Raw genomic sequence first — 27974 nt, forward strand, 5'->3', positions numbered from 1 at the left:
TGGATTTAACATTTTTATTCATTTCCTTAAAGAATAAATACATGTACATACTGATCTAGTATAATGTGCTAAAATCACGTACATCAGTCTACACTGGTAAATGGATGCCACATGCATGCAGTATCAAAATGAGGTGCAGAACAGTAACAAATGAAAAGTTCAGGGGTACAGTAAGAGCTACCAGGGCCGAAACCTCTGTCATGGATTTATAGGAATTGGAAATATTTGCTACTTCCTTTCGTTTTGTTTGATCGAAAGTGACTAGATTTGTTTTGACAGTGGCCGAAGAGAAATGTGAAAGTTTGACTTTATTAGAGGAATACATGTTTAAACAAGACTACATAAATAAATGAAGTGAAATCTCTTTCTATCCTTAAAGCATATGCCAGTACAATATACCTCTGGTTTTACAAAGTTAACACATTTACACATGACCACTAAATGATGACATCAAAATGGACGTTTTCATGACATTTTCTGGTACTGTATCAGTAACAACCAATTTTGTCAAAAAATGCCGATTTTATATTTGAATGTTTCGTCTTGAATTGCCAAAAGTAAAACGTGCTGGTGAACACAATAACAGTCGGTACTTTATAATGGTAAACAATCTCAACAAAGACATAACACCATCATCATACTGTTAACTTCATGTTCCTGAACACTTTTCCCTGAAAACTAATAAATACAGTTTTTTCCTTTCAATGGCTAACTTGTCTTTCATGACCTATGTGGTTGTAAAATTGTACAAATCAAACTTTAAAAAAATTCCCTTGAAGAAGTAAGTTTACTTTCTTCACTGGTAAATCCAGACAATTGCACTTTATACAACTTAACCTAGGCTATAAGATTTGAATTAGACGATAACAATGATTTTACCTTTACAACAGGGTTTACCTGGAACTATCTTGTACAATTTCGATTTTCATAACACAACTTTGACCTTGATGACAAAGCTCTTTGACCTTGACAATAAACCTTGGTATCATTATTTACTATTTGTAATAACTCTTATCTGACCTTGGCAAAACAAACGTAACCTTGGTAACTTACTGCTGAGCATAATACACAAGTATGATGTCGACCCTTAAACACATTAACAAATCACGCAATAAACAAATCACAAATGATACATAATAAACATTGGTTAATCATCATATACAAGTAAGTAAAATCAACAGGACAAATCATTACATTCAATGCTGTTCTCCCCAGAATTAATTAACAACTTCTTTAGAACATATTTAGCAGGTTTTGACAAACTTTTACCGTGTGCAGTCATCTAAAAAGAGGAATTTATTTGCAATAAAGAATTTCCTCACTATAGGCAGATTATGTTTTCTTCTTGGATGTTAATTTCATCAAATGAAATTGCATTTAAAATATATCTCAATTTTATCTGTACTAACTACATGTTCTAACAATGACAATTGATTTCACACACAAAATGAATTTAAAGACAACTTACAGAAGTGTATGTACATTGTATACAATATTATACCGTAATTATACAATGATGATAAGCGGATGGGGTACTTATGTAGATTACAAAACAAGCATATCTATATTCTTATATAGAAATAGAAGAGTATCAGAGATTCGGCTCTATTGTACATATGAAAAATTTAATTTTGTAATTATCTTTTTTTTTTTAAATGAACTCTTATCGATTGGCATTAATCTGCACAGAACAAAAACCTGACATTAAAACTTGTTGTGTGATGTCACATGAAATCGTCCTGCAAGTAAAACAGGGGAAATGTAGCAAAACAAAGATAAAATGTAATAATAAAAGCTGAAAAGTTCCACTCGGGCACCCATCCCCAGTCTCACATCCGTATAACATGCGACCTCACACAGCTGGCACACCTCGGGCAAACACCACACAGACACAACTTCATCATTATATATATATAAATGGTAGAAAATTCAAGATGCAATAAATTCTTATCAAAATCTTAGCCAAATATCATCTTCATTTACCCCAACTTCCTCGGCTAATTCTGGCTGCACACATATTACATAGGGTTCTTACCAACAACCAATCAAATCTTTTCAAGAAATTAGTACAAATCTTACAAAAAGATCTAAAATTTCAACTAGTAATTACTTTGAATTCATTAAACTTTATTTCTTTATTTACTCAAAGGGAATGTACTGAAAGTGACTATTATTTTAATTTCTTTATATCTTCAAAATTTAATAATTCCTTAATTACTTCCTCTTTTATAATTTCTTTTTAGTTATCTAACTAATATGCATATCATTCAACAAGAAATTTGGAATTTCATATTTCTTGGTTGTCTAGATTAAAATGTAAAACAAAATTGCACATAACAAATGTCATATCTTCTGTGTTGTTTAAAGATATACACGCCTAAAACAATGATCACAATCAGAAAAATCAATATCATGTCAACTAATTAAAAATCATATTAAAACGATATTTCTCATGTATCAAAAACTAAGTGTATAGTTTTATATCTACACTACACCTTTGCAGATATATTGCATTTTGGATTTTCCTTACAACATGTGTGAATGACACACTATAACTGGACCTGGGGACGACTGGGATACTTCTAACCTGGCTTATCAGACAACAGTTTATCACTAACGAGGTATCTCAGTATCACCTACCTGTAATTAACACTTCACTTTCTTTACTTTATTTCATAATGTTTTCACAAATTTCATTTCTTGTTTATTGAAAATTCTTTCAATAGGTAAAATCCCTTTCTTATTTTTGTTTAATGAAATTCGTGTTTGACGAAATAAGACTGAAGTTTAAGCTTACAATCTTTAACCAGTCAAATTAAACAATAGAGGCTTAACATCAGAATTTTTTTTAATGGAGCAATTTCTTATTAACATAATTTTAGTCAAATCTTGATTATTTTTTTTTTATTTCATTGGGGCAAACTGATAGTTGTGTACACCAAATAGCCTTATTAGAAGTAAGGCTACAATTAGGCCTTAGCTCCTTGACAAAACAATCCAAATTTCAGCCTCTATTTTGAATAATTTCGAAACAATTCCTTTCAAATTATGGTCTACAAATTTACCTATACATTTGTAATAGAGAATTTCAAAGTGAACTTAAAGGCCCAATTTATATTCCGCAAATATTATAAGTAGAAATTGGTTTGTTATTTAAAGACCTTAGGGACCACTAAAATAATTTTACATTAATTTTTTCAAATGTGTCTAAATCATCTTTATCTTGGTTTTAGTCTTATGTCTGTATTATTTTTCAAATAGACAATATATTGGGCCTTAAGGAATCTTTTAGTGAGTAAGAAAGTCTGAAAGACAAAATGGGTAGAAATATAGTTTTGTAGCACTGTGATGCGTCTGAAAGACCGGACTAATCCACCATGTTATAACAATAAAATACTAGTTTACCTTAAAAACATTTCTCACCATTATCTGTGGTCTGACTATTGGGATTAAAATTTATTCTCATACAACAACGACGTTTCAGATAAAATCTCTACACTGTATGTACCATACCTGTAACTAGTGCTCACCTGCACCAGGTACATCTGTAAGCATACACGTGGATATATTTGCGAGTGGATTCTAGTTTTTGCTTGGTCAGCTTTATCAAACTGTTCAGTGTGTGCCTATGTTGGCACTGTGCTCAGTAGCTACAGTTTCACATATAACGTTTGCACATTAACAATATGTTCTCACATGGATATATCCACAGACATTAAAGATAGCAAAATAAGCGAAAATGTCCACATCCCCAATAATTCCACTTTTACAGTAAACCTACAGGTCAGTATAACAATCAGGAGAGCATCAATAATAGGTACTTAACTGACAGTACCATGTCTCTCATACAGTCCAATACCATTAATGATTTTATCCATTTTATAAACTTTAGCTGAAACCATTTCATACCTACAAACCACAAGAGAACCCAACTAGATCAGGGGGGTATAACATATAGTGAATCAAAAGAACAAACGGATCAATCAGACAATATCAATAATCCTTAACAGATCCAAAAATGTTTGTGTGAACATATACTGATTCTGATCGTTACCTTATAAAATAAAAGAGGATCTAACACTGGTCTGCTGACTTGATGAAAATATCCCTGAGAGTGCATGGTGATTCTCTTGACCATTAGCAGTTTGAAATAGATCTATACATTGACTGTTTCTGTGGTGAACTAAGACATCATGTAACAGCAAATGATTTATGAATACGAGCCAATTTGAACTGATTCAATGTGGTTTACAAGCATGAAATGATTCAACATTTACGGAGATACAATCTCAACCTGTAGTAAAACATGATCTGTAAGTTATTGGATACCCTGAAGTTACAGTAGAAGCCATAGATCCCTTCTCCCCTGTAGCTACATATAATACACTAATCATGTATGTCCCTTCCCTGTAGCTACATTAATATCCATTCATCCCTACAGTTTTATCCACCGACCCCTTTGTCTCTGTAGCTACAATACAATTCAATTATTCCTTTGTTTCTGTATCTACGATCCGATCCAATAATTCTGTCATCCCTGTAGCTACGATTCGATTCCAATAATTCTGTCATCGCTGTAGATATGATCCAATAATTCCATCATCACTATAGCTACAGTAATATCCACTGCTCCCCTCGGTCCATGACAGGATGGTATGTACAGATGATAATGTCTAGGCTAGGATGTGTTATAGCTCCATGTCCTGGGCTTCGTCCTCAGAAAAGTCACTCATGGAACTCTCACTAGATGATGACTGGTGCTCTTGTTCTCGAAGGGCCTCTTCTGTTGCATACTTTCTAACATACTCTGTATGCAAAAATGAATTAAGCAATATGATTCCCTAGGTATAATATCATTCCTAGCAGGTGTAATTTGTGTACCTCGTACTTCTAAACATTTGTGAAAACTGACGTCTGTCGAGGTGACTAGTCTTATAATAATAAATAACTTCTGTAAATTGAACCTTACAATAGTAAATAACTTGTAAATTGAACCTTACAATAATACATAACTTCTGTAAATTGAACCTTACAATAGTAAATCACTTCTGTAAATTGAACCTTACAATAGTAAATAACTTCTGTAAATTGAACCTTACAATAGTAAATAACTTCTGTAAATTGAACCTTACAATAATAAATAACTTCTGTAAATTGAACCTTACAATAGTAAATAACTTCTGTAAATTGAACCTTACAATAATAAATAACTTTTTGTAAATTGAACCTTACAATAGTAAATAACTTTTGTAAATTTAACCTTACAATAGTAAATAACTTCTGTAAATTGAACCTTACAATATTAAATAACTTCTGTAAATTGAACCTTACAATAGTAAATAACTTTTGTAAATTTAACCTTACAATAGTAAATAACTTCTGTAAATTGAACCTTACAATAGTAAATAACTTTTGTAAATTTAACCTTACAATAGTAAATAACTTCTGTAAATTGAACCTTACAATAGTAAATAACTTTTGTAAATTGAACCTTATAATAGTAAATAACTTCTGTAAATTGAACCTTATAATAGTTAATAACTTTTGTAAATTGAACGTTATAATAGTAAATAACTTTTGTAAATTGAACCTTACAATAGCAAATAACTTCTGTAAATTGAACCTTATAATAGTAAATAACTTCTGTAAATTGAACCTTATAATAGTAAACAACTTCTGTAAATTGAACCTTACAATAGTAAATAACTTTTGTAAATTGAACGTTATAATAGTAAACAACTTTTGTAAATTGAACCTTATAATGGTAAATAACTTTTGTAAACTGAACCTTATAATAGTAAACAACTTCTGTAAATTGAACCTTATAATAGTAAACAACTTCTGTAAATTGAACCTTATAATAGTAAACAACTTTTGTAAATTGAACCTTATAATAGTAAATAACTTTTGTAAATTGAGCCTTACAATAATAAATAACTTTGTAAATTGAACCTTGTAACAGTCAAGTACCTTGTACTTTCTTTTTGTAATCCTCAGGTTTGTGGAGATACATAGCGGCGGCGTCACCATTCAGTGGGTCTATTGGGTTAGGGTAGGTCAGTAGCTGGGGCAAGAACGACTCAAAGATGTTTGACAGATCTGAAACAATACACACATTAACACACATATATATATACCAAATACTTATATAGGGATAGGGTCCTACAATATGCAAATATACTGGTCAAATAAGTGTTTTGTCACCCAAAAGTTAGAAAGCCTGTATCACTAACATTTATATCTGTATCATGAAGGTTATATTTCCAATCCTCCATTACAAATACTTCAAACCAATCATTATCAAATCACCAGGCTGAACTGCAGGGCCTAGGGTAACCATGTACTAGATATCAAGTGAGCCGGAGTTTGATTCTCTGCACAGATGTGAAAAGGTATCATGGGTCACCTGCTCAATTATATGGGTTTTCCTTGAGCACTCATGTTTCCTCCAACTTTAAGCCCCCTAATGCAATTACATCTAGGGCATTGAAACCGACTTGTATATGTGGTATAAATTGTGTCATAAAAAATGTAAAATAAAGTTGTTATTTACACACAATACAATAAGGCAAGATTATAGTTAAAATATTTATTACTACTAATACATCCATGATGCATCTTATTCAAAAGCAATTAATCATATCGATAGATGTACAAATAAAAACCCTACAACCTAAACTAAGACCAAATAACCTAACATGTGGCTTCTTGGGAGTTACTCGTACGACTACAAACATACTTCTTATATAGGTAGACTTCTACCCTTAATTAAATCTGTTATTTATAACCTTATTTACCATGGATGACCCACCCAGGTGATATTTCAGAAACATTGGAGGTATACTTCTACCATGCATTTGGGGTGACCTTATTTACCAGGGGCGGACCCATGTGGTATCAAGTCATATTTCTTTTATTTTATATATCGGGAACCTTATTTACCGGGGGTGTCCCCACCGGTATCAGGTAAATAATTTTTCTACCAGGGACAACCTTATTTACCAGGGGTATCACCTCAGCAGGTATCAAGTTTAAAGGTAGGTTTCGCCCAACCAAATAAACATTTTTTTGTGAAATTCGATAAACGGAAGAAAAGATGGAAAAACATATTAAAATACCTCAATTTAATTTCTTTATGCGTTTGAGATTGAACAAATGTGTCTTGAATACAAAATTGAAGGAAATCCTTGATTTAATTACGGTGTCCGTCAGACAAAATAGTATGCAAATGAAGCTGCGATGGATTGTGTTGTCGAAGTTACGCGCATGCGCATTGTCACGCACTAAAAGTAAACAAAATGGCTGAACGAAAGTGTGTGAGATAAAGAAAAAAACATCTGAATGGGCAACAAAGTGGAGGAAATTATAATGGATTCGGTAGCATCCTAGGATATCTATAGGGAATTAAATTCAGAGATGGCATGTACAATAGAAGAAACAGAAGCCACATCTCAAGTGGAACTTGCCCGAATCTATTGGGACTCGTGTAACGGCATTGCACGTGGTGAGTTAAATTTCAACACATATGCCAGCGCACAAACAGCCGCAGACTAACTACACGTATATTTGGAGTACAAAGCTAGCGAGCGCATGAAAGTAACATGAAGTGTTTTAGATTATATGATATGTATAAACAGTCCATCGCACTTCGATTTGTTGTTGTTGTTTTTTTATCTAAACATGCCGTGTCAAGACTGTCACTTCTATCTGACATTTTGTTGCATGCTTCCGTTTGTTGATGCAGCCTCGTTTTGGAAAAAAATACGCTATGTTCTATGTAAAGCTTGACTTCACTCTTTTTTTAGAGGAGTATTTTCCTGGTCAAGCTAGGCAACTGACCACCCATATTGTTCGCTGTATGCATTGAAAATGATCTGAAGATTATATCTATGTATAGGATAAATTTCAATTTCGTAGTCTTTATATTTCATTGGGCGAAACCTACCTTTAAATCCTCTGGTTTAATTGATAGATCTTATATATAGGTATAACTTTTATTTCAGGAACAACCTTATTTACCAGGGGTACAACCTCAACCAGTATCAAGTTTAAATCCTCTGAGTACCTATTCATTTCAGAAATAATTAAATTGATCAATCAGTTATCTAAATTGGGGGTAAAAATTGTTGTTTGCAGCCATTTGATTGGCCAAAACGAGTATTAAGATGTAGTCTGAATACGAGTGCCCTCAAGAAGATAATTATGTTTTAGGCATGATTGCTAGTAAAATTATACATTAATTGTTGTGCATTTCCCAGCACAATCTTTGATGATTTAATGTACCTTGTACAGCAAATTTACATTTATAGTGTTTGATTTTCACATACTTACCATAAAGGGCCGTCCACGCTTGGTTAATGACATCTAAACATACTGTACCCGAACTGCAAGCAAAACAGTCACATCTAGAGTATGATGACAATGGTAACAGCTATATCTAGAGAAAAATCTGAGATTTTCATTGGTAATATCAATACTTAATTCCTACCATTCATACCCAGGTGAGGACATGGAAGAGTATTTTCTCTCACATTATATAATTTAAGAACTTATGAGCTTAAAATATTACGTTTTCTGCTCCTAGGTTTGGCCTTTGAGTGTACCATTTTTAATGACATCATATATATAATGTTAGAGACATCACAGTGAGGCTTCAATATCTTATCTATGTGTAATAAACATTATAATATATGTATACTTTGCACAGGTTTATTACTATGGACAGACTTAACTGTCACAGGAAGACATGGTAGTTTCACTATATTGATAATTGATTACGAACAAAAATTGAAGAGGGAGGAGTGGTGAGAGATAGGTGGTAGAATGTTGGACTTTCTCGCCTCTTCCTTATATCCCTCACTGCCGTGTTCAGAAATGAACGCGCCAACAAACAGTATGACTCTATTATTTTTGTAACAGTGATTGTGTAAAAAGGACAATATTTACTTACACTTCATCAATATTTGGGTGGAATATCCTATTCATGAAACCTAAAAAAGAAGAATTAACAATAAGTGAAAAATAAAAACAACTTTCAGACAGTTATAGTTGTAATGATATAAATTTTTTAGATAAAGCAGAAATATTTGATTACCCAACACATACAGTCAAACCTCGATGTATCGAAGTTCAAGGGACCGACAGAAAAACTTCGAAACATCGTGACTTCGAATTATTCATGGTTGGAATTAAACAGAGTTTTCTTTTACCATGACCAACTGTGGTAGTTGTGTACATGTCGTCTCCGTTCCGTATACTTTATAATCATTGTATTAAATAAAAACAAAAAAAACGAAGTATGCAATAAATCACGTGTATTGCTATCGTAAGCAATGTATTATAAACAAGACTTACGTGTACATGTGGTGCCTATTGAAGCGATGGTTAATATTACGGAATGAATATAAAAACGAAAACACGTTGTAAATACGAAACTAAAAAGGAGGAACCGAAAGCGCTACAACACCTACAAAAATACTTTGATTTAGAATGATCGATTTGCTCCAGTATTTATGCCGAAGTTTTGGAATGTAACAATTTTGAGTATGAGTTTCTATATTATATGGCACGCTATTTACCATTCCGTAAATTCCACAAACCGCTACCAATGGCGGCGGCGATCATCAAACTCGACTAACAGTATCTTTGTCATTCTAATGATTTAATAACAAAGTAGCTTGTAAAAACAAAGCACCGGGTATTGGCCTGATCAGTGATATTAATAACTTGATGATATCAAGTAAGCAACACAAGCTGTCATAATCCCTATTGTCCGGCGAAGGGCCATCGCGAGAGAGGTGTGACAGCACGCCGCGGGGCATCGGCGAACACCTGATCAGTACAGGTAAATTTTTAATTCGAATCATCGAGTGTCACTTACCTATGATTCTATTACAAATGGCCCATGAAAAAAGTTCGATACATCGAGAACTTTGATTCATAAAACTTCGATTCATACATGGGTTTGTTAGTAATGTTATACAGTGAATAAATTCGGGACCAAGCAAAAACTTCGATACAGCAAGAAATTTGATTCATCGAAGTTCGAATCATCGAGGTTTGACTGTATGTGTACTGTATTCAACCCAATAAGCACCGAGGGTGTTTAAAAAATTGAAAAAATAAATAAATAAAAAATAAGAGGCCCATGGGCCTTAACGGTCATCTGACTATTGGCACAATACAACATAGTCATTTAAAGATTTTAGCCATTTTGAACCCTGTGATCTTGAATGAAGATCAAGGTCATTTTTTTTAAAACAAATATGGTAGTCCTTCATCCCAGCATGTCACAGGCCCAATATCAGGTCTCTAGGCCTCTTAGTTATTCACAAAAAAGTTATTTCAAGATTTTAGCCTATTTGACCCCTGTGACCTTGAATGAAGATCAAAGTCAATGATTTGAACAAACTTGGTAGCTCTTCATCCCAGCAGATCAAAGGCCCAATATCAGGTCTCTAGACCTCCTAGTTATTCTCAAGAAGTCTTTTAAAGATTTCAGCCTATTTGACCCCTGTGACCTTGAATGAAGGTCAAAGTCATTCATTTGAACAAACTTGGTAGCCCTTCATCCCAGCATGTCAGGGGCTAAATATCAGGTCTCTAGGCCTCTAAGTTATTCACAAGAAGTCGTGCAAAGATTTTAGCCTTTTTGACCCCTGTGACCTTAAATGAAGGTCAAGGTCATTCATTTGAACAAATTTGGTAGCCGTTCATCCCAGCATGCTACATGCCCAATATCAGTACCCTGGGCCTTCTGGTTATTGAGAAGAAGTCGTTTAAAGATTTTAGCATTTTTAACCCCTGTGACCTTGAATGAAGATCAAGGTCAATGATTTGAACAAACATGATAGCCCTTCATCCCAGCATGTCAGGGGCCCAATACCAGGTCTCTAGACCTCTTAGTTATTCACAAGAAGTTGTTTAAAGGATTTTAGCCTATTTGACCCCTGTGACCTTAAATCAAGGTCAAGATCATTCATTTGAACAAACTTGGTAGCCGTTCATCCCAGCATGCTACAGGCCCAATATCAGTACCCTGGGCCATCTAGTTCTTGAAAAGAAGTCATTTGAATATTTTAGCATTTTTGACCCCTGTGACCTTGAATGAAGGTCAAGGTCATTCATTTGAACAAACTTGGTAGCCCTTCATCCCAGCATGATACATACCAAATATCAGTACCCTGGGCCTTTCGGTTATTGAGAAGAAGTTGTTTGAATGAACAGTTTACGCAAGGCGGACAGCGGAAGGCGGACGGCAGACGGCGCACGACGACGGATGGTGCATGATGACAATAGGTCATCCTGACCCTTAGGGTCAGATGACCTAAAAATATGCTTAATAAGACCAAATTATTGCAAACCTACACAGTTTTGATAGTTGTGATAGTTTTGGTCTTATGCCTGACCAATAGAAATGTGGCCTCAAAAAGGGGAGGGGCCCTTATAGGGACATGGGCGCTTATTGGATCGAAATGCTATGTGTTAATATAAACTAATCAATGAATATAACTCAATTGTTTAATCTAAAATCAAAATTTACCTATGGAAGGTGACTTGAAAGGGTACTTCTCTGGCAAATCCACTCTTACTTTCCAAACACCTCCTTCATATGGCGCTGAAATGAGGTTATCATCAGTTATGCAAATCTCAGTCACCAAACATTGAACAACGTTTCTGATTTTACTCAATTTCTTCTGATTTGATTTCTGGATGTAAGCAGTCATAATGATTAGATTGTGTAATTCATTGTTAAAGAGGTAATTAGTACACATTCATACTGCATGTTCAGGGGGTACAGTAAAACAAGTTTATAACAAACTCGTGGTTATAATATAGTACTTTTCATTCCCTGCCAAGGTTCCAATTATACTTTAATACCTGTATAATATCTATACTTACTGCTTGGAGGTCCATAGAATTTTACTATGAATTCATTCAGGCCTCCAAGAATTGTCACTTCATGTTTGCTTTCTATCCTGAAAGTCTTTGGTTAAGGTTATTAATTATACGGACATATTTCAGACATTTTTCCAAGGAATACATAGAATCTATTAACACTATTTTGTAACAAACCACAACTTTTTCTGTTATTAAGGAGCAAGGAAAACTGTTTCATTGTAATAGTATACATACCTATAATCATATAAACAAATTGGCCATTGTGTACACATACAAATGGAAACTTAATAATTAGTTTGTAGATATGTATCCATATATATACTGGAAAGTACGTTCACAATGAAATACATGTTTAATGATACAGCCTCGTTATTTTCAATACCACAGCCATGCAAAGCTGCCCTAACAAACCTTACTTTACATCAAGTACATTATTGTACACTTATGCTACTTAGAGAAAAAAAATATTATTTACCACAGGAAATAAAGGGATTATATGTATACACTAACATATTTCACATTTCAGTGACAATCAACAAAGATTTGAAATTGCTCTTCAGTAGGCATAGGAAACAGTGAATCATACTTAGGACTAATTAGTAATTACCTAAAACATATTTTACAGGTGATTAATTAATCGTACCTGTTCAATATCATATCTTTATCTATCTATTAGTGATGGGCTACTCAATGATTGAAAAAATCAAAATTGATTTACTTTTTTAAACCGATCACAGATTAAGATTTCCATTCACCAATTAATCAAAACGTTTTCAAAAATCTTTGGATTTTTTTTTTACTTTTATCTTGCTTACATTTTTGCTTGTTGTAAATGTTACATGTTAATAAGTATTCTAATCAGTTTTAATTAATATTCCCATTATCAGGTAAATGGAACTAATTTCCATAAGTGTCTACATATATCCCTTTTCAATTAATTAACATTAATAGCTTATAAGTACCTGTTAGCAAAAAAAAAAAAACCATACATGTATATATGTGTAACCTATAGAGATTATAATCCATTCTACAGCCCCCCCCCCCCCCCCCCCCCCCCCCCCCCCGTTACTTTCTTCCTGCATAAACAGATAACAAACACCAATACCAATACACTAGCTGTGTAGCTAGTTAAATTAAAACTTTCTTTTATCACTACAGGCTTACTTTCATTTTACTTCCTGATTCAGAAAAAACCCCATTAACCCAACTGTTTCTGTGTTAGGTAGAGCAATTTGTGGTAATATATACTGTATTCATCGTAATTAATATCCCTCCCCCTGAAAGTGCCCCTCCTCTATTCTGGAGGAGTTATCACATGGATTTAACAATGTTTTACAACTGTGACTCTAATAACATCAGCATCGTATTCCATTACTCTATGAACTTAATTGTGAGTCTTTGACATTTTAATCACAGCACTGTAAATTAATGCATATGAAATAAAACTTAAAATATGACAGACTTTTTTCATACACAATTTCCTACCAAAGGACTTATAATCAGTGCCACTCTGAAATGGTGACAGGTCTAAATCTACATACAATAATTCTTAAGTCAGATGGGAAATTACCAGTATATAATTTTTTGTTAATTGGTGAAAACTACCTAATTTCCTGTGTATTGCCCACGGGCTATTACCATTTCAAATATACAGAAAATATCTTAAGTAACCCTCTTACTATGCCAAAATATCTTCATATGAACTATATTACTTTCGTTTAAAATCTATTTCCAAACAAAACATGTGCTAGTATTGATGACTTTATAAGTCTTTAAATAAAGATATACCTCCTTCCTAATGGCATCACTATAACATAGGCTTGTATATAATTAAATTTAAATAAAATGTTATGATAAATTAAAATATAAACAATACCAGTTGTAAGCCTGAGGGGTCTTATTTGCTGTGAAATATGGTAAAAGGGGAATTATAATTTAAGTTATCATTGTTAATTCAGTTTCCTCCTTTGATATTAACATAATGTGACGTTTACCGGGTCCGATCCAGTCACAATTAACTGATGATCTATAGTGTCTATATTATGTACTGTTCCTATCAAATTACTCAGTGCAAATATATACAAATAATACACAGCTGATCTAGCTGTGATTCTATCTATCCCTAAATATTATGATTTACAATATCAATCCTACTGATCACTCAGTGCCTCTGAGTGATCATGATAACTTAACTTCAAAATATACAAACAGCATAAATCATACAGATCAGAATAATTATTAAATGATTAGCAACAACTACTGAATTATCTATAAGCCTATGCGAGTAGTCTCCCCTACCTCGGGTGATTCGATAATCCCTACTCGTACATATATAACCAGACTACGATAAAATCAATGTTATATTATCTATTAAGAACCTTTCCCTAAGGCCTAACACTACCGACTACCGAGTACTCAAAATCACTGTGCACTCACAGTACTCACTGCTACTGAGCACTCACGTTTACCGAGCACTCTCAGAGTAATCACTCCAACAATGATTCACACACAATCATTACATATTACCGAGTACTCACAGAGTAATCACTAGTACTCTCAATGATTCATGTAAACGTAATCATTCAACGAGCAATCCCAAGGCTCAGTTTACAACTTACTCTCCAGAGTATATAACGCGGAGGAGGAAAGCCTTATTCAGGCACGTCAATCTCCGATCTCAACTCTACCGTAAGTTATTATCAACTGACGTATATAGGCAAGCCTTGTTCAGGCACCTCTATATTTACCTTGTATTAACCTCTTAGGTGTTTTCACTTCAAGAGCTCGTCCAACAATAAGAAAAAAAACTCTCGTTGAAACCGCGGCTTTATATACTGCCGGGCAACGACATTAGCGCCCTCTATTTACAACAATCCTATGCCATAGAACGCTTAACTTACATATAGCTTAACATTACAAGCGTCTACTTGACGGCGAGACTAACAGACAAAATAGAGCGGACAGCGATTCCGGATAGCATGGTAATACAACCGTATTTCATCACACTACCCACGCCTCCGAGCAACACGTGTCCTCACGTGCCATTACAGATAACTATAAGATACAAAATAGATTCGACATCTCGGCCGTTCTCCGAGTACCTGGAGGTCTTTTTCACCATCATCGATATCTGTATCCAGAATAAACATTTTAATAACGCGAAGTATAATCAGAATGCCACTTCGGTTTATGTCGTGTTCGCCTTGGGATTGCCCTGTCAGATTCACACTCATTCTCAACACATATGAGTTTCTTTTCTGATTCACTGACATTTTCTTGCTCTTCACTCTCAGGCAAACTAGATTCAAAACATGACTCATCAACTTGAACTTGTACATCCTTGCGCTCAAAAGCTTCTGCTTTACTCTCACCACGCAATACCTGAGGATGTTTCAATCTCATTCTATCAGCATGGATTACTTTAGGTTTCCCCTTGTACCCACATGAGACTCTGTAAGTCACATCTGTCAATCTAGCAAGTACCCTGAATGGTCCTCGCCAACGACTTGCTAACTTGTGCGTGGTGCCAGCTGGAATATTTGGGAAAAAGACATACACGGAATCACCGGACTCAAATTTGGTCCAAGACAGCTTCTGGTCATGATAACGCTTCTGTCGGAGCATCGCACCTTTTGAGTGTTTCCTTACTAACTCATGTGCAGTTTCCATTTTCTCTTTCAATTGCCAAGCCCACTGATTCTGGGGAATCGCTCTGATGTTCCTAGGCATTTCATACTGTATGTCTAATGGAGTACTCGTTTCCCTTCCTAGCATCATGGCGTTCGGAGAGCTTCCTGTTGTCTCATGCTCTGTGGAGCGATAGGCCATCATCACATATGGCAGGTGTTCGTCCCAATCCGTTTGATGGGTATCCACAAACGCACTCAGCATGGTTACGAGGGTTTTGTTGAATCTTTCAACCATGCCATCTGATTTTGGATGGTAGGGAGTGGTATGCGTCTTGTTGATCTGTAGCAATTTACACATCTCCCGGAACAACGCGCTCTCAAACTGAGATCCTTGATCTGAGTGAATGGCATAAGGAACACCAAACCTAGCAATCACTTCTTCAACGAGAATCCTGGCCACTGTCTGGGCTTCCATGTTCGGCATTGCAAAGCTTTCCGTCCACTTTGTGTAGTAGTCTGATATAACTAGTATATGCCGATTGCCCTGTTGTGTGAGGGGGAGTTCACACAAGATATCGATTGCAATTCTTTCCATGGGGAACCCTGACTCCACCATTTGCATAGGAGCTCGTTTAGTTTTACTTGGATTCTTTCTTTTACTGCACTGCGGGCATCCTATTACGTATTGTTTTACGTCTGCCTGTAACCCTGGCCAATAGAAACTCTGTCGGATTTTTGCCAAAGTCTTCTTTATTCCCAGGTGTCCCGAACTCCGATTGTCATGACTGTGAGTCAGCACGGTTCGTCTTTCCGATGCAGGTACAATTGCCTGTAGATTTGCCTCTGAATGGGGATTTTTCCGATACAACATGTCCTCATGTATCACCAGGGATTCAAATTGTGCCCATAGTGTTTTCACCACTATGCTCCGGTCACCAATTTCTTTGTACGGAGGTTTTTCTCCTCCTTTCACCCATTCAACCACTACTGCAATATCAGCATCATCTTCCTGCTTCTGCTGAAGGGATGGCTTCATTTCAATTTTGTGATCTTTTGAATCCACCATTGCTACGGGATTGCAGGCCTCAACATTTGCAGTTGTCTCTGATTGGTTCTCCCACATGGGGTCAAACCCGCATTGTCGACATGGTATCCGACTCAATGCATCGGCATTGCGGTGTTGAGTTCCCGGCCTGTGTTTGATGTCCATGTTGTAGGAACTCAGAACCTGTAGCCATCGGGCCATTTGCCCTTCTGGTGTCTTAAAATTGAGCAGCCAGCGCAGAGAACTGTGTGATCCGTTCTCACTGTAAACTTCCTACCGTATAGGTAGTGTTTTAAAATATTTTCACGAAGTGTACGACTGCCAACAACTCTTTTCTTGTTACACAGTAACTTCGTTCCGCTTTGGTCAGCGTACGACCTGCATAAGCAACTGGTCTCTCATTTCCATCAATGTTCTGTGAAAGAACTGCACCGATAGATTTGTCGCTCGCATCGGTGTCCAAGATGAAAGGCTGCTTAAAATCTGGATGAGCCAGTATGGGGGCATTAATCAAGTGGTCCACTAGAATTTTACTATGAATTCATTCAGGCCTCCAAGAATTGTCACTTCATGTTTGCTTTCTATCCTGAAAGTCTTTGGTTAAGGTTATTAATTATACGGACATATTTCAGACATTTTTCCAAGGAATACATAGAATCTATTAACACTATTTTGTAACAAACCACAACTTTTTCTGTTATTAAGGAGCAAGGAAAACTGTTTCATTGTAATAGTATACATACCTATAATCATATAAACAAATTGGCCATTGTGTACACATACAAATGGAAACTTAATAATTAGTTTGTAGATATGTATCCATATATATACTGGAAAGTACGTTCACAATGAAATACATGTTTAATGATACAGCCTCGTTATTTTCAATACCACAGCCATGCAAAGCTGCCCTAACAAACCTTACTTTACATCAAGTACATTATTGTACACTTATGCTACTTAGAGAAAAAAAAATATTATTTACCACAGGAAATAAAGGGATTATATGTATACACTAACATATTTCACATTTCAGTGACAATCAACAAAGATTTGAAATTGCTCTTCAGTAGGCATAGGAAACAGTGAATCATACTTAGGACTAATTAGTAATTACCTAAAACATATTTTACAGGTGATTAATTAATCGTACCTGTTCAATATCATATCTTTATCTATCTATTAGTGATGGGCTACTCAATGATTGAAAAAATCAAAATTGATTTACTTTTTTAAACCGATCACAGATTAAGATTTCCATTCACCAATTAATCAAAACGTTTTCAAAAATCTTTGGATTTTTTTTTTACTTTTATCTTGCTTACATTTTTGCTTGTTGTAAATGTTACATGTTAATAAGTATTCTAATCAGTTTTAATTAATATTCCCATTATCAGGTAAATGGAACTAATTTCCATAAGTGTCTACATATATCCCTTTTCAATTAATTAACATTAATAGCTTATAAGTACCTGTTAGCAAAAAAAAAAAAAACCATACATGTATATATGTGTAACCTATAGAGATTATAATCCATTCTACACCCCCCCCCCCCCCCCCCCCCCCCCCCGTTACTTTCTTCCTGCATAAACAGATAACAAACACCAATACCAATACACTAGCTGTGTAGCTAGTTAAATTAAAACTTTCTTTTATCACTACAGGCTTACTTTCATTTTACTTCCTGATTCAGAAAAAAACCCATTAACCCAACTGTTTCTGTGTTAGGTAGAGCAATTTGTGGTAATATATACTGTATTCATCGTAATTAATATCCCTCCCCCTGAAAGTGCCCCTCCTCTATTCTGGAGGAGTTATCACATGGATTTAACAATGTTTTACAACTGTGACTCTAATAACATCAGCATCGTATTCCATTACTCTATGAACTTAATTGTGAGTCTTTGACATTTTAATCACAGCACTGTAAATTAATGCATATGAAATAAAACTTAAAATATGACAGACTTTTTTCATACACAATTTCCTACCAAAGGACTTATAATCAGTGCCACTCTGAAATGGTGACAGGTCTAAATCTACATACAATAATTCTTAAGTCAGATGGGAAATTACCAGTATATAATTTTTTGTTAATTGGTGAAAACTACCTAATTTCCTGTGTATTGCCCACGGGCTATTACCATTTCAAATATACAGAAAATATCTTAAGTAACCCTCTTACTATGCCAAAATATCTTCATATGAACTATATTACTTTCGTTTAAAATCTATTTCCAAACAAAACATGTGCTAGTATTGATGACTTTATAAGTCTTTAAATAAAGATATACCTCCTTCCTAATGGCATCACTATAACATAGGCTTGTATATAATTAAATTTAAATAAAATGTTATGATAAATTAAAATATAAACAATACCAGTTGTAAGCCTGAGGGGTCTTATTTGCTGTGAAATATGGTAAAAGGGGAATTATAATTTAAGTTATCATTGTTAATTCAGTTTCCTCCTTTGATATTAACATAATGTGACGTTTACCGGGTCCGATCCAGTCACAATTAACTGATGATCTATAGTGTCTATATTATGTACTGTTCCTATCAAATTACTCAGTGCAAATATATACAAATAATACACAGCTGATCTAGCTGTGATTCTATCTATCCCTAAATATTATGATTTACAATATCAATCCTACTGATCACTCAGTGCCTCTGAGTGATTATGATAACTTAACTTCAAAATATACAAACAGCATAAATCATACAGATCAGAATAATTATTAAATGATTAGCAACAACTACTGAATTATCTATAAGCCTATGCGAGTAGTCTCCCCTACCTCGGGTGATTCGATAATCCCTACTCGTACATATATAACCAGACTACGATAAAATCAATGTTATATTATCTATTAAGAACCTTTCCCTAAGGCCTAACACTACCGAGCTACCGAGTACTCAAAATCACTGTGCACTCACAGTACTCACTGCTACTGAGCACTCACGTTTACCGAGCACTCTCAGAGTAATCACTCCAACAATGATTCACACACAATCATTACATATTACCGAGTACTCACAGAGTAATCACTAGTACTCTCAATGATTCATGTAAACGTAATCATTCAACGAGCAATCCCAAGGCTCAGTTTACAACTTACTCTCCAGAGTATATAACGCGGAGGAGGAAAGCCTTATTCAGGCACGTCAATCTCCGATCTCAACTCTACCGTAAGTTATTATCAACTGACGTATATAGGCAAGCCTTGTTCAGGCACATCTATATTTACCTTGTATTTACTTAGGTGCTTTCACTTCAGCAGCTCGTCCAACACTAAGAAAAAAATCTCGTTGAAAACCGCGGCTTTATATACTGCCGGGCAACGACATTAGCGCCCTCTATTTACAATAATCCTAGGCCCTAGAACGCTTAACTTACATATAGCTTAACAATACAAGCGTCTACTTGACGGCGAAACTAACAGACAAAATAGAGCGGACAGCGATTCCGGATAGCATGGTAATACAACCGCATTTCATCACACTACCCACGCCTCCGAGCAACACGTGTCCTCACGTGCCATTACAGATAACTATAAGATACAAAATAGATTCGACATCTCGGCCATTCTCCGAGTACCAGGAGGTCTTTTCACCATCTTCGATATCTGTATCCAGAATAAACATTTTAATAACGCGAAGTATAATCAGAATGCCACTTCGGTTTATGTCGTGTTCGCCTTGGGATTGCCCTGTCAGATTCACACTCATTCTCAACACATATGAGTTTCTTTTCTGATTCACTGACATTTTCTTGCTCTTCACTCTCAGGCAAACTAGATTCAAAACATGACTCATCAACTTGAACTTGCACATCCTTGCGCTCAAAAGCTTCTGCTTTGCTCTCACCACGCAATACCTGAGGATGTTTCAATCTCATTCTATCAGCATGGATTACTTTAGGTTTCCCCTTGTACCCACATGAGACTCTGTAAGTCACATCTGTCAATCTAGCAAGTACCCTGAATGGTCCTCGCCAACGACTTGCTAACTTGTGCGTGGTGCCAGCTGGAATATTCGGGAAAAAGACATACACAGAATCACCGGACTCAAATTTGGTCCAAGACAGCTTCTGGTCATGATAACGCTTCTGTCGGAGCATCGCACCTTTTGAGTGTTTCCTTACTAACTCATGTGCAGTTTCCATTTTCTCTTTCAATTGCCAAGCCCACTGATTCTGGGGAATCGCTCTGATGTTCCTAGGCATTTCATACTGTATGTCTAATGGAGTACTCGTTTCCCTTCCTAGCATCATGGCGTTCGGAGAGCTTCCTGTTGTCTCATGCTCTGTGGAGCGATAGGCCATCATCACATATGGCAGGTGTTCGTCCCAATCCGTTTGATGGGTATCCACAAACGCACTCAGCATGGTTACGAGGGTTTTGTTGAATCTTTCAACCATGCCATCTGATTTTGGATGGTAGGGAGTGGTATGCGTCTTGTTGATCTGTAGCAATTTACACATCTCCCGGAACAACGCGCTCTCAAACTGAGATCCTTGATCTGAGTGAATGGCATAAGGAACACCAAACCTAGCAATCACTTCTTCAACGAGAATCCTGGCCACTGTCTGGGCTTCCATGTTCGGCATTGCAAAGCTTTCCGTCCACTTTGTGTAGTAGTCTGATATAACTAGTATATGCCGATTGCCCTGTTGTGTGAGGGGGAGTTCACACAAGATATCGATTGCAATTCTTTCCATGGGGAACCCTGACTCCACCATTTGCATAGGAGCTCGTTTAGTTTTACTTGGATTCTTTCTTTTACTGCACTGCGGGCATCCTATTACGTATTGTTTTACGTCTGCCTGTAACCCTGGCCAATAGAAACTCTGTCGGATTTTTGCCAAAGTCTTCTTTATTCCCAGGTGTCCCGAACTCCGATTGTCATGACTGTGAGTCAGCACGGTTCGTCTTTCCGATGCAGGTACAATTGCCTGTAGATTTGCCTCTGAATGGGGATTTTTCCGATACAACATGTCCTCATGTATCACCAGGGATTCAAATTGTGCCCATAGTGTTTTCACCACTATGCTCCGGTCACCAATTTCTTTGTACGGAGGTTTTTCTCCTCCTTTCACCCATTCAACCACTACTGCAATATCAGCATCATCTTCCTGCTTCTGCTGAAGGGATGGCTTCATTTCAATTTTGTGATCTTTTGAATCCACCATTGCTACGGGATTGCAGGCCTCAACATTTGCAGTTGTCTCTGATTGGTTCTCCCACATGGGGTCAAACCCGCATTGTCGACATGGTATCCGACTCAATGCATCGGCATTGCGGTGTTGAGTTCCCGGCCTGTGTTTGATGTCCATGTTGTAGGAACTCAGAACCTGTAGCCATCGGGCCATTTGCCCTTCTGGTGTCTTAAAATTGAGCAGCCAGCGCAGAGAACTGTGATCCGTTCTCACTGTAAACTTCCTACCGTATAGGTAGTGTTTAAAATATTTCACGAAGTGTACGACTGCCAACAACTCTTTTCTTGTTACACAGTAACTTCGTTCCGCTTTGGTCAGCGTACGACCTGCATAAGCAACTGGTCTCTCATTTCCATCAATGTTCTGTGAAAGAACTGCACCGATAGATTTGTCGCTCGCATCGGTGTCCAAGATGAAAGGCTGCTTAAAATCTGGATGAGCCAGTATGGGGGCATTAATCAAGTGATTCTTCAGGGTAGTGAATGCCTCCTGACAGGCTTCAGTCCACTCAAATGCCCTGCCCTTCTCAGTCAGTCTGTGTAGACAGCTCGCAATCTGTGAGAAGTTTCTGACAAATCTTCTGTAATATCCGCAGAAAACCCAAAAATGATCTCACTTCCTTGGTATTCTTTGGAATGGGCCACTGCTCTACAATTTTCACTTTTTCATCATCAGTGGCTATACCTTTCTCAGATATCACGTGTCCAAGGTAGACTACCTCCTTTCCAAATAGTTGGCATTTCCGGCTCTTTAATTTCAGCCCTGCATCAGGGAGTCTCTCAAACTCAGTTTGTAGATTTAGAAGCATATCATCAAAATCTTTTCCTACCACAATCACATCATCCAAATAGATGAGGCAGATCTGCCATTGAAGTCCGGCCAACACAGTCTCCATTAACCGTTCGAATGTAGCTGGGGCAGACGTCAATCCGAAGGGCATCACCTGGAATTCATATAATCCAGTTCGAGTCGAGAAGGCAGTTTTAGGACGATCTTCGCTTTCCAGTTCAACTTGCCAGTATCCTGCATTGAGGTCGAGTGTAGAAAACCACGTACACCCTGACAAGTGATCCAGCGCCTCATCAATGCGTGGCAATGGATATGCATCATGCACGCTCACAGCATTGAGTTGCCTGTAATCAACGCAAAATCTGAGACTTCCGTCCTTCTTGCGTACCAGAACAATACCAGAAGACCATGGGCTGGTAGACTTCTGGATTACTCCTCGATCGAGCATATCCTTAACTTGTCTATCTACTTCAGAACTCAGATGTGCTGGTACTCTTCTGAGAGGTTGTTTGATGGGTCGAGCCATCACCTGTTTCTATCTTGTGTTTTATGACTGTAGTCCGTCCAAGATCACTGTCGGATGCTGCAAACAAGTTACTATATTTCAATAGTAAAGCCTTGACCTTGTTGCTCTGTTCTGAAGTCAGATGCTCTTTTGATCTCTCTAATAGTTGATCCAAATCTTCTCGGAGTTTTCCTGTTGTGTGCATCACTAGAGGATTGCACTGTCTCCATCACAGTCGATACAGGACTAGCATGAGCGACATTGGTTCCTGGGTAAATGGTTTGTGGATCCTCCTGCAGGTTCATGAGCCTCACGGGAACAGTAGTCTCGCTACTCACCAAGGATCGGGCTACCAGAGCTTTATCATTCTTCAGAAAGGAGTTGGTACCTTCTATAATAAGTGATTCATCCTTCATCTGTTTACCCACAGGAAAATTAACTTGTCCCGTAATGATCATTTCGCTCTTACCAGGAATGGTTATCTTCTCAGTAGCGACAACTCGAAAACATCCAAGTGTTCCCTCGTACTTTGTGTCAACAGGCATATCGTCTAGAACAAGCGATCCACGTTTCAGATCAATCAGACCATTTCTTGATCTCAAGAAGTCAAGGCCAAGGATTCCTTCATTGCTTATTTGTGTGCAACTACTGCCTCAAAGTAAACATCCCTGCAGCCTTCAGGTTTTATCATAAAACCTCCCTGACCAAGGACTTTGAGTTCACTTCCATTAGCTGCCAAGACATCCTTTTTAACTTCTCTCAGTTTTGGTCTCCGCTCTTGTGGAATTCTCTCATACACTTCTTGTGACAAGATTGTCACAGTAGCTCCGGTATCGACCAACAGCTTTACATTGGTATGCTGAACTTCTGCATTGATATACAGTCCAGCCTCCTGAGCAGCAGAGGATACTCCGATTCCGGCTGATTGTTTACTCCTGCGCCTTCTTGTTCTAGTCCTGACTGGATTAGCAGCTCCATTTGATTTCTTATCCGATTTCTTTTTGAGCTGAGGACAATCCCTACGAAAATGTCCTGTTTCATGACACTTAAAACAGCGTCGCTCAAAGTTCGAATCCTTCCCACTTTGTTTTTGCTGATCGGGTGATTTTTCACTCCCGATTGTAACTGGCTGATATCTCCTTGCATCTTTTCCAACTTCTGTTGGATACTTCTCAACATGGATTCCATCCCAGACTTCTCAGTCTCTACTGGATGGTTGGCATCAGTACCCTCAGTACTTGTATTCCTCAAATAGGCATGACCATCATTTCCATGTTTCTCTGCTTTCTTATAAGCCTCCAACTCAACAGCCAGATGAATCGCATCTGTAAGGTTCTCAGGTCTCGCTTGTTTAATGCGAATACGCATATCCGAATCAGCTAGTGATTCTAGAAACTGTTGCTTGGCCAAAGTTTCTCTCACTCCACCTTCAACAGTTGGATAGGTTAAATTAACTAACCTACGAATAGCTTGACCCAGCTCTGGAAGTGTTTCATTAGCCCTCTGCCTCCTTTCCAACAACTGTACTCGATAAAGTTCAGTTTGATTTGGTGGGGCAAATCTTTGTTCGAGAGCTCTCACTAATGAGAAATAGTGATCTTGCTTCCTGGTAGGTAAATCACCAAGTATACCCTGAGCTTGTCCTCTCAAACTCACAGCAAGATATAGTCCCATCTCATACTCTGACCAGCGATTAATTCGAGCACATGTCTCAAAATGAGACAAATAATCCCTCCATGGTGTCGTGCCATCATATGTAGAGGCTTTTACTGACACATGCTTTACATTGGGTTTCCTACTCAATGATTGGTCCTCATAATCACTATCATCCAAATCAGCGATCGACTTTGGATTCGTTCTCCTCCGCTGAGGGGAATAATAGCTTGATACATCTTCTTTCTCGATAAATCGAGCTGTACCTCTTTGATTTCTGTCTCGATAAGTGATATTGTCTGCTCTATCATCATCAAATCGCGAGGAATGGGTGTTCTCCGAGAATCTCACCTTAGGAGTGCTCTCCCCTTTACTTCGGACTCCAAAATTTCCTTCGTGTGATGATTTCTTCAGTCTTTGCTGACTAGCAGACTCTCGCAGGCTCTGATTCTGAACATCTAGTTGGCGTAACTGTTCCTGCATTTTCTCTATCTCCCTATCAATCTCATGAGATGAAATATCTTCAGGCGTGCTCATACTGCTATATAAATCAGCAATATCTGCCTTTACCTCAGAAGTTCTGCCATCTGCATACATAGATGTTATACCAGAATCTCTATAATGACTGCTCCCCTTCGACATCTGTAGTTTTGGTGTAGAGTGAAATCCCTGTCCACTATCCTCACCAAAATCCATCTCAGAATTTCTCAACTGAGTGCGAGATGTCTCATCAGAAATCATATTCACAATAATATAACAGTTAAATCTAAAATCACATTTTATTTAAAACTGAGTAATCGAACAGCACAAAAATATAGACAAGATCACCACCGCTGCCACCAAATTATGTGACGTTTACCGGGTCCGATCCAGTCACAATTAACTGATGATCTATAGTGTCTATATTATGTACTGTTCCTATCAAATTACTCAGTGCAAATATATACAAATAATACACAGCTGATCTAGCTGTGATTCTATCTATCCCTAAATATTATGATTTACAATATCAATCCTACTGATCACTCAGTGCCTCTGAGTGATCATGATAACTTAACTTCAAAATATACAAACAGCATAAATCATACAGATCAGAATAATTATTAAATGATTAGCAACAACTACTGAATTATCTATAAGCCTATGCGAGTAGTCTCCCCTACCTCGGGTGATTCGATAATCCCTACTCGTACATATATAACCAGACTACGATAAAATCAATGTTATATTATCTATTAAGAACCTTTCCCTAAGGCCTAACACTACCGAGCTACCGAGTACTCAAAATCACTGTGCACTCACAGTACTCACTGCTACTGAGCACTCACGTTTACCGAGCACTCTCAGAGTAATCACTCCAACAATGATTCACACACAATCATTACATATTACCGAGTACTCACAGAGTAATCACTAGTACTCTCAATGATTCATGTAAACGTAATCATTCAACGAGCAATCCCAAGGCTCAGTTTACAACTTACTCTCCAGAGTATATAACGCGGAGGAGGAAAGCCTTATTCAGGCACGTCAATCTCCGATCTCAACTCTACCGTAAGTTATTATCAACTGACGTATATAGGCAAGCCTTGTTCAGGCACATCTATATTTACCTTGTATTTACTTAGGTGCTTTCACTTCAGCAGCTCGTCCAACACTAAGAAAAACTCTCGTTGAAACCGCGGCTTTATATACTGCCGGGCAACGACATTAGCGCCCTCTATTTACAATAATCCTAGGCCCTAGAACGCTTAACTTACATATAGCTTAACAATACAAGCGTCTACTTGACGGCGAAACTAACAGACAAAATAGAGCGGACAGCGATTCCGGATAGCATGGTAATACAACCGCATTTCATCACAATATCATGACAATTAAGAGATCTCCAAGGTATCTTGGCGCCCACCAAAAAATGACCTATGTCTGACAATGGATCTTTACTCTGCTTTTTAAACTTCAACTATCAAAATCCAAGATGGCCGCCGGTCGGCCATCTTGTTGACTGATTGGTCCCAAAATTGTAATATGACTAGGAGCCTAAGAGAATTTGAACCTACATATGAATATACAAAAAGTAATATCAATATAATTGTTGATTTTTAGCCACCCACGTTGTGTATAGAAATATTCATATATTTAGTGCTACTTTGAGTTTATTTAAGGACATACTGGATTATTGGTAACATTTATAAACATAACAACTTCAAGTTGGCATAAATAATCTTCACAAAACATGCATGTACTTGAACTGTGAATAAATGCAACCAATTTTGAAGTAATATTTTTATACGAAAAGGTATCGGAATAAATAAATTGAAATTTGTCACATATTTTACATCAACTGTCAATCTAGTAAGCCCTACAGCAGGATAAGCTATTCACCTGCAAAAATTAATGAAGTTGTTGGCCCTCTGTATGCCACAGTAGGTCACCTCATCAACCACTTCGTTTCAGTGTCGATTGATCAAATCACCAGTGCAATAAAAGGCATTACATTGCGAACCGTCAAGTTTGCTCGGGACAAAGCTTGAGGGATAATGACCCGACGAGAATCAATGTGATTTGTGCAGAAATAGGATATGAATATAAGCAGATGACGAAATGTCCATAACAGGCTGTAACCATTCTGTAGCTTTCACAACAGGAAAAATAATGGATATGGGTCACATGTCGATCATATACAAAAAATAACTTTTGAAGGATACAGCTTAACAACGTCTGTGTCCATTCTTCGCTTTCCTGGACTTGGTGATGACATTTTGAGAGAGTATTCCTGCGTCCAAAACTGGTCTACGTCTGCGCCTCAAAATAACAACAATGATGGCGGAGCTGTAAAAATCAATGCATGACGATTGGTCACATGATCAAATAAGCCCCTCCTACTTTGGTATTTTAGTTTTACATGTCGTTATATTTCCGTACTAATGTTAGCTCATTTCGTCATTTTATAAAGTTTTTATAACCTTTAATATAATGTATAATGACAAACAAATTTAATTACATCAAGTATCCACTACATTTTGCCAGAGGTCAAAGGTAATAACCAATGACATTTGTCACGTGACAGGCATGCCACGAGGTCACGATCATCAGCTGAGCGATGTAAACAAAACAAACTAGGAAACTCGGTCACATTGGTATTGACCATTTTGAGAAAGAAGTTGTTTATCAACTAATCACTCAGGCCTAGTGTGTAAATGAGCAGCGTGTTTGTTATTATACCAT

The 27974-nt window shown here is 36.9% G+C and overlaps 1 protein-coding gene across 1 annotated transcript; it reads right to left on the bottom strand.

The window, feature by feature from the left end:
- Positions 1-27589, bottom strand: LOC138305163 (ubiquitin-conjugating enzyme E2 H). The gene is made up of 7 exons (XM_069245580.1): positions 27455-27589; positions 11902-11978; positions 11543-11617; positions 8951-8990; positions 8332-8384; positions 5971-6099; positions 1-4807 (listed from the first exon to the last, which is right to left on the bottom strand). The coding sequence occupies exons 1-7, from the start codon at positions 27505-27507 to the stop codon at positions 4689-4691; spliced, it is 546 nt and encodes a 181-aa protein (XP_069101681.1). The 5' UTR covers positions 27508-27589; the 3' UTR covers positions 1-4688.
- Between the last annotated feature and the right edge of the window lie 385 nt (positions 27590-27974).

The sequence above is a fragment of the Argopecten irradians genome, chromosome 12 (assembly GCF_041381155.1).
Source record: "Argopecten irradians isolate NY chromosome 12, Ai_NY, whole genome shotgun sequence".
NCBI lineage: Eukaryota > Metazoa > Mollusca > Bivalvia > Pectinida > Pectinidae > Argopecten > Argopecten irradians.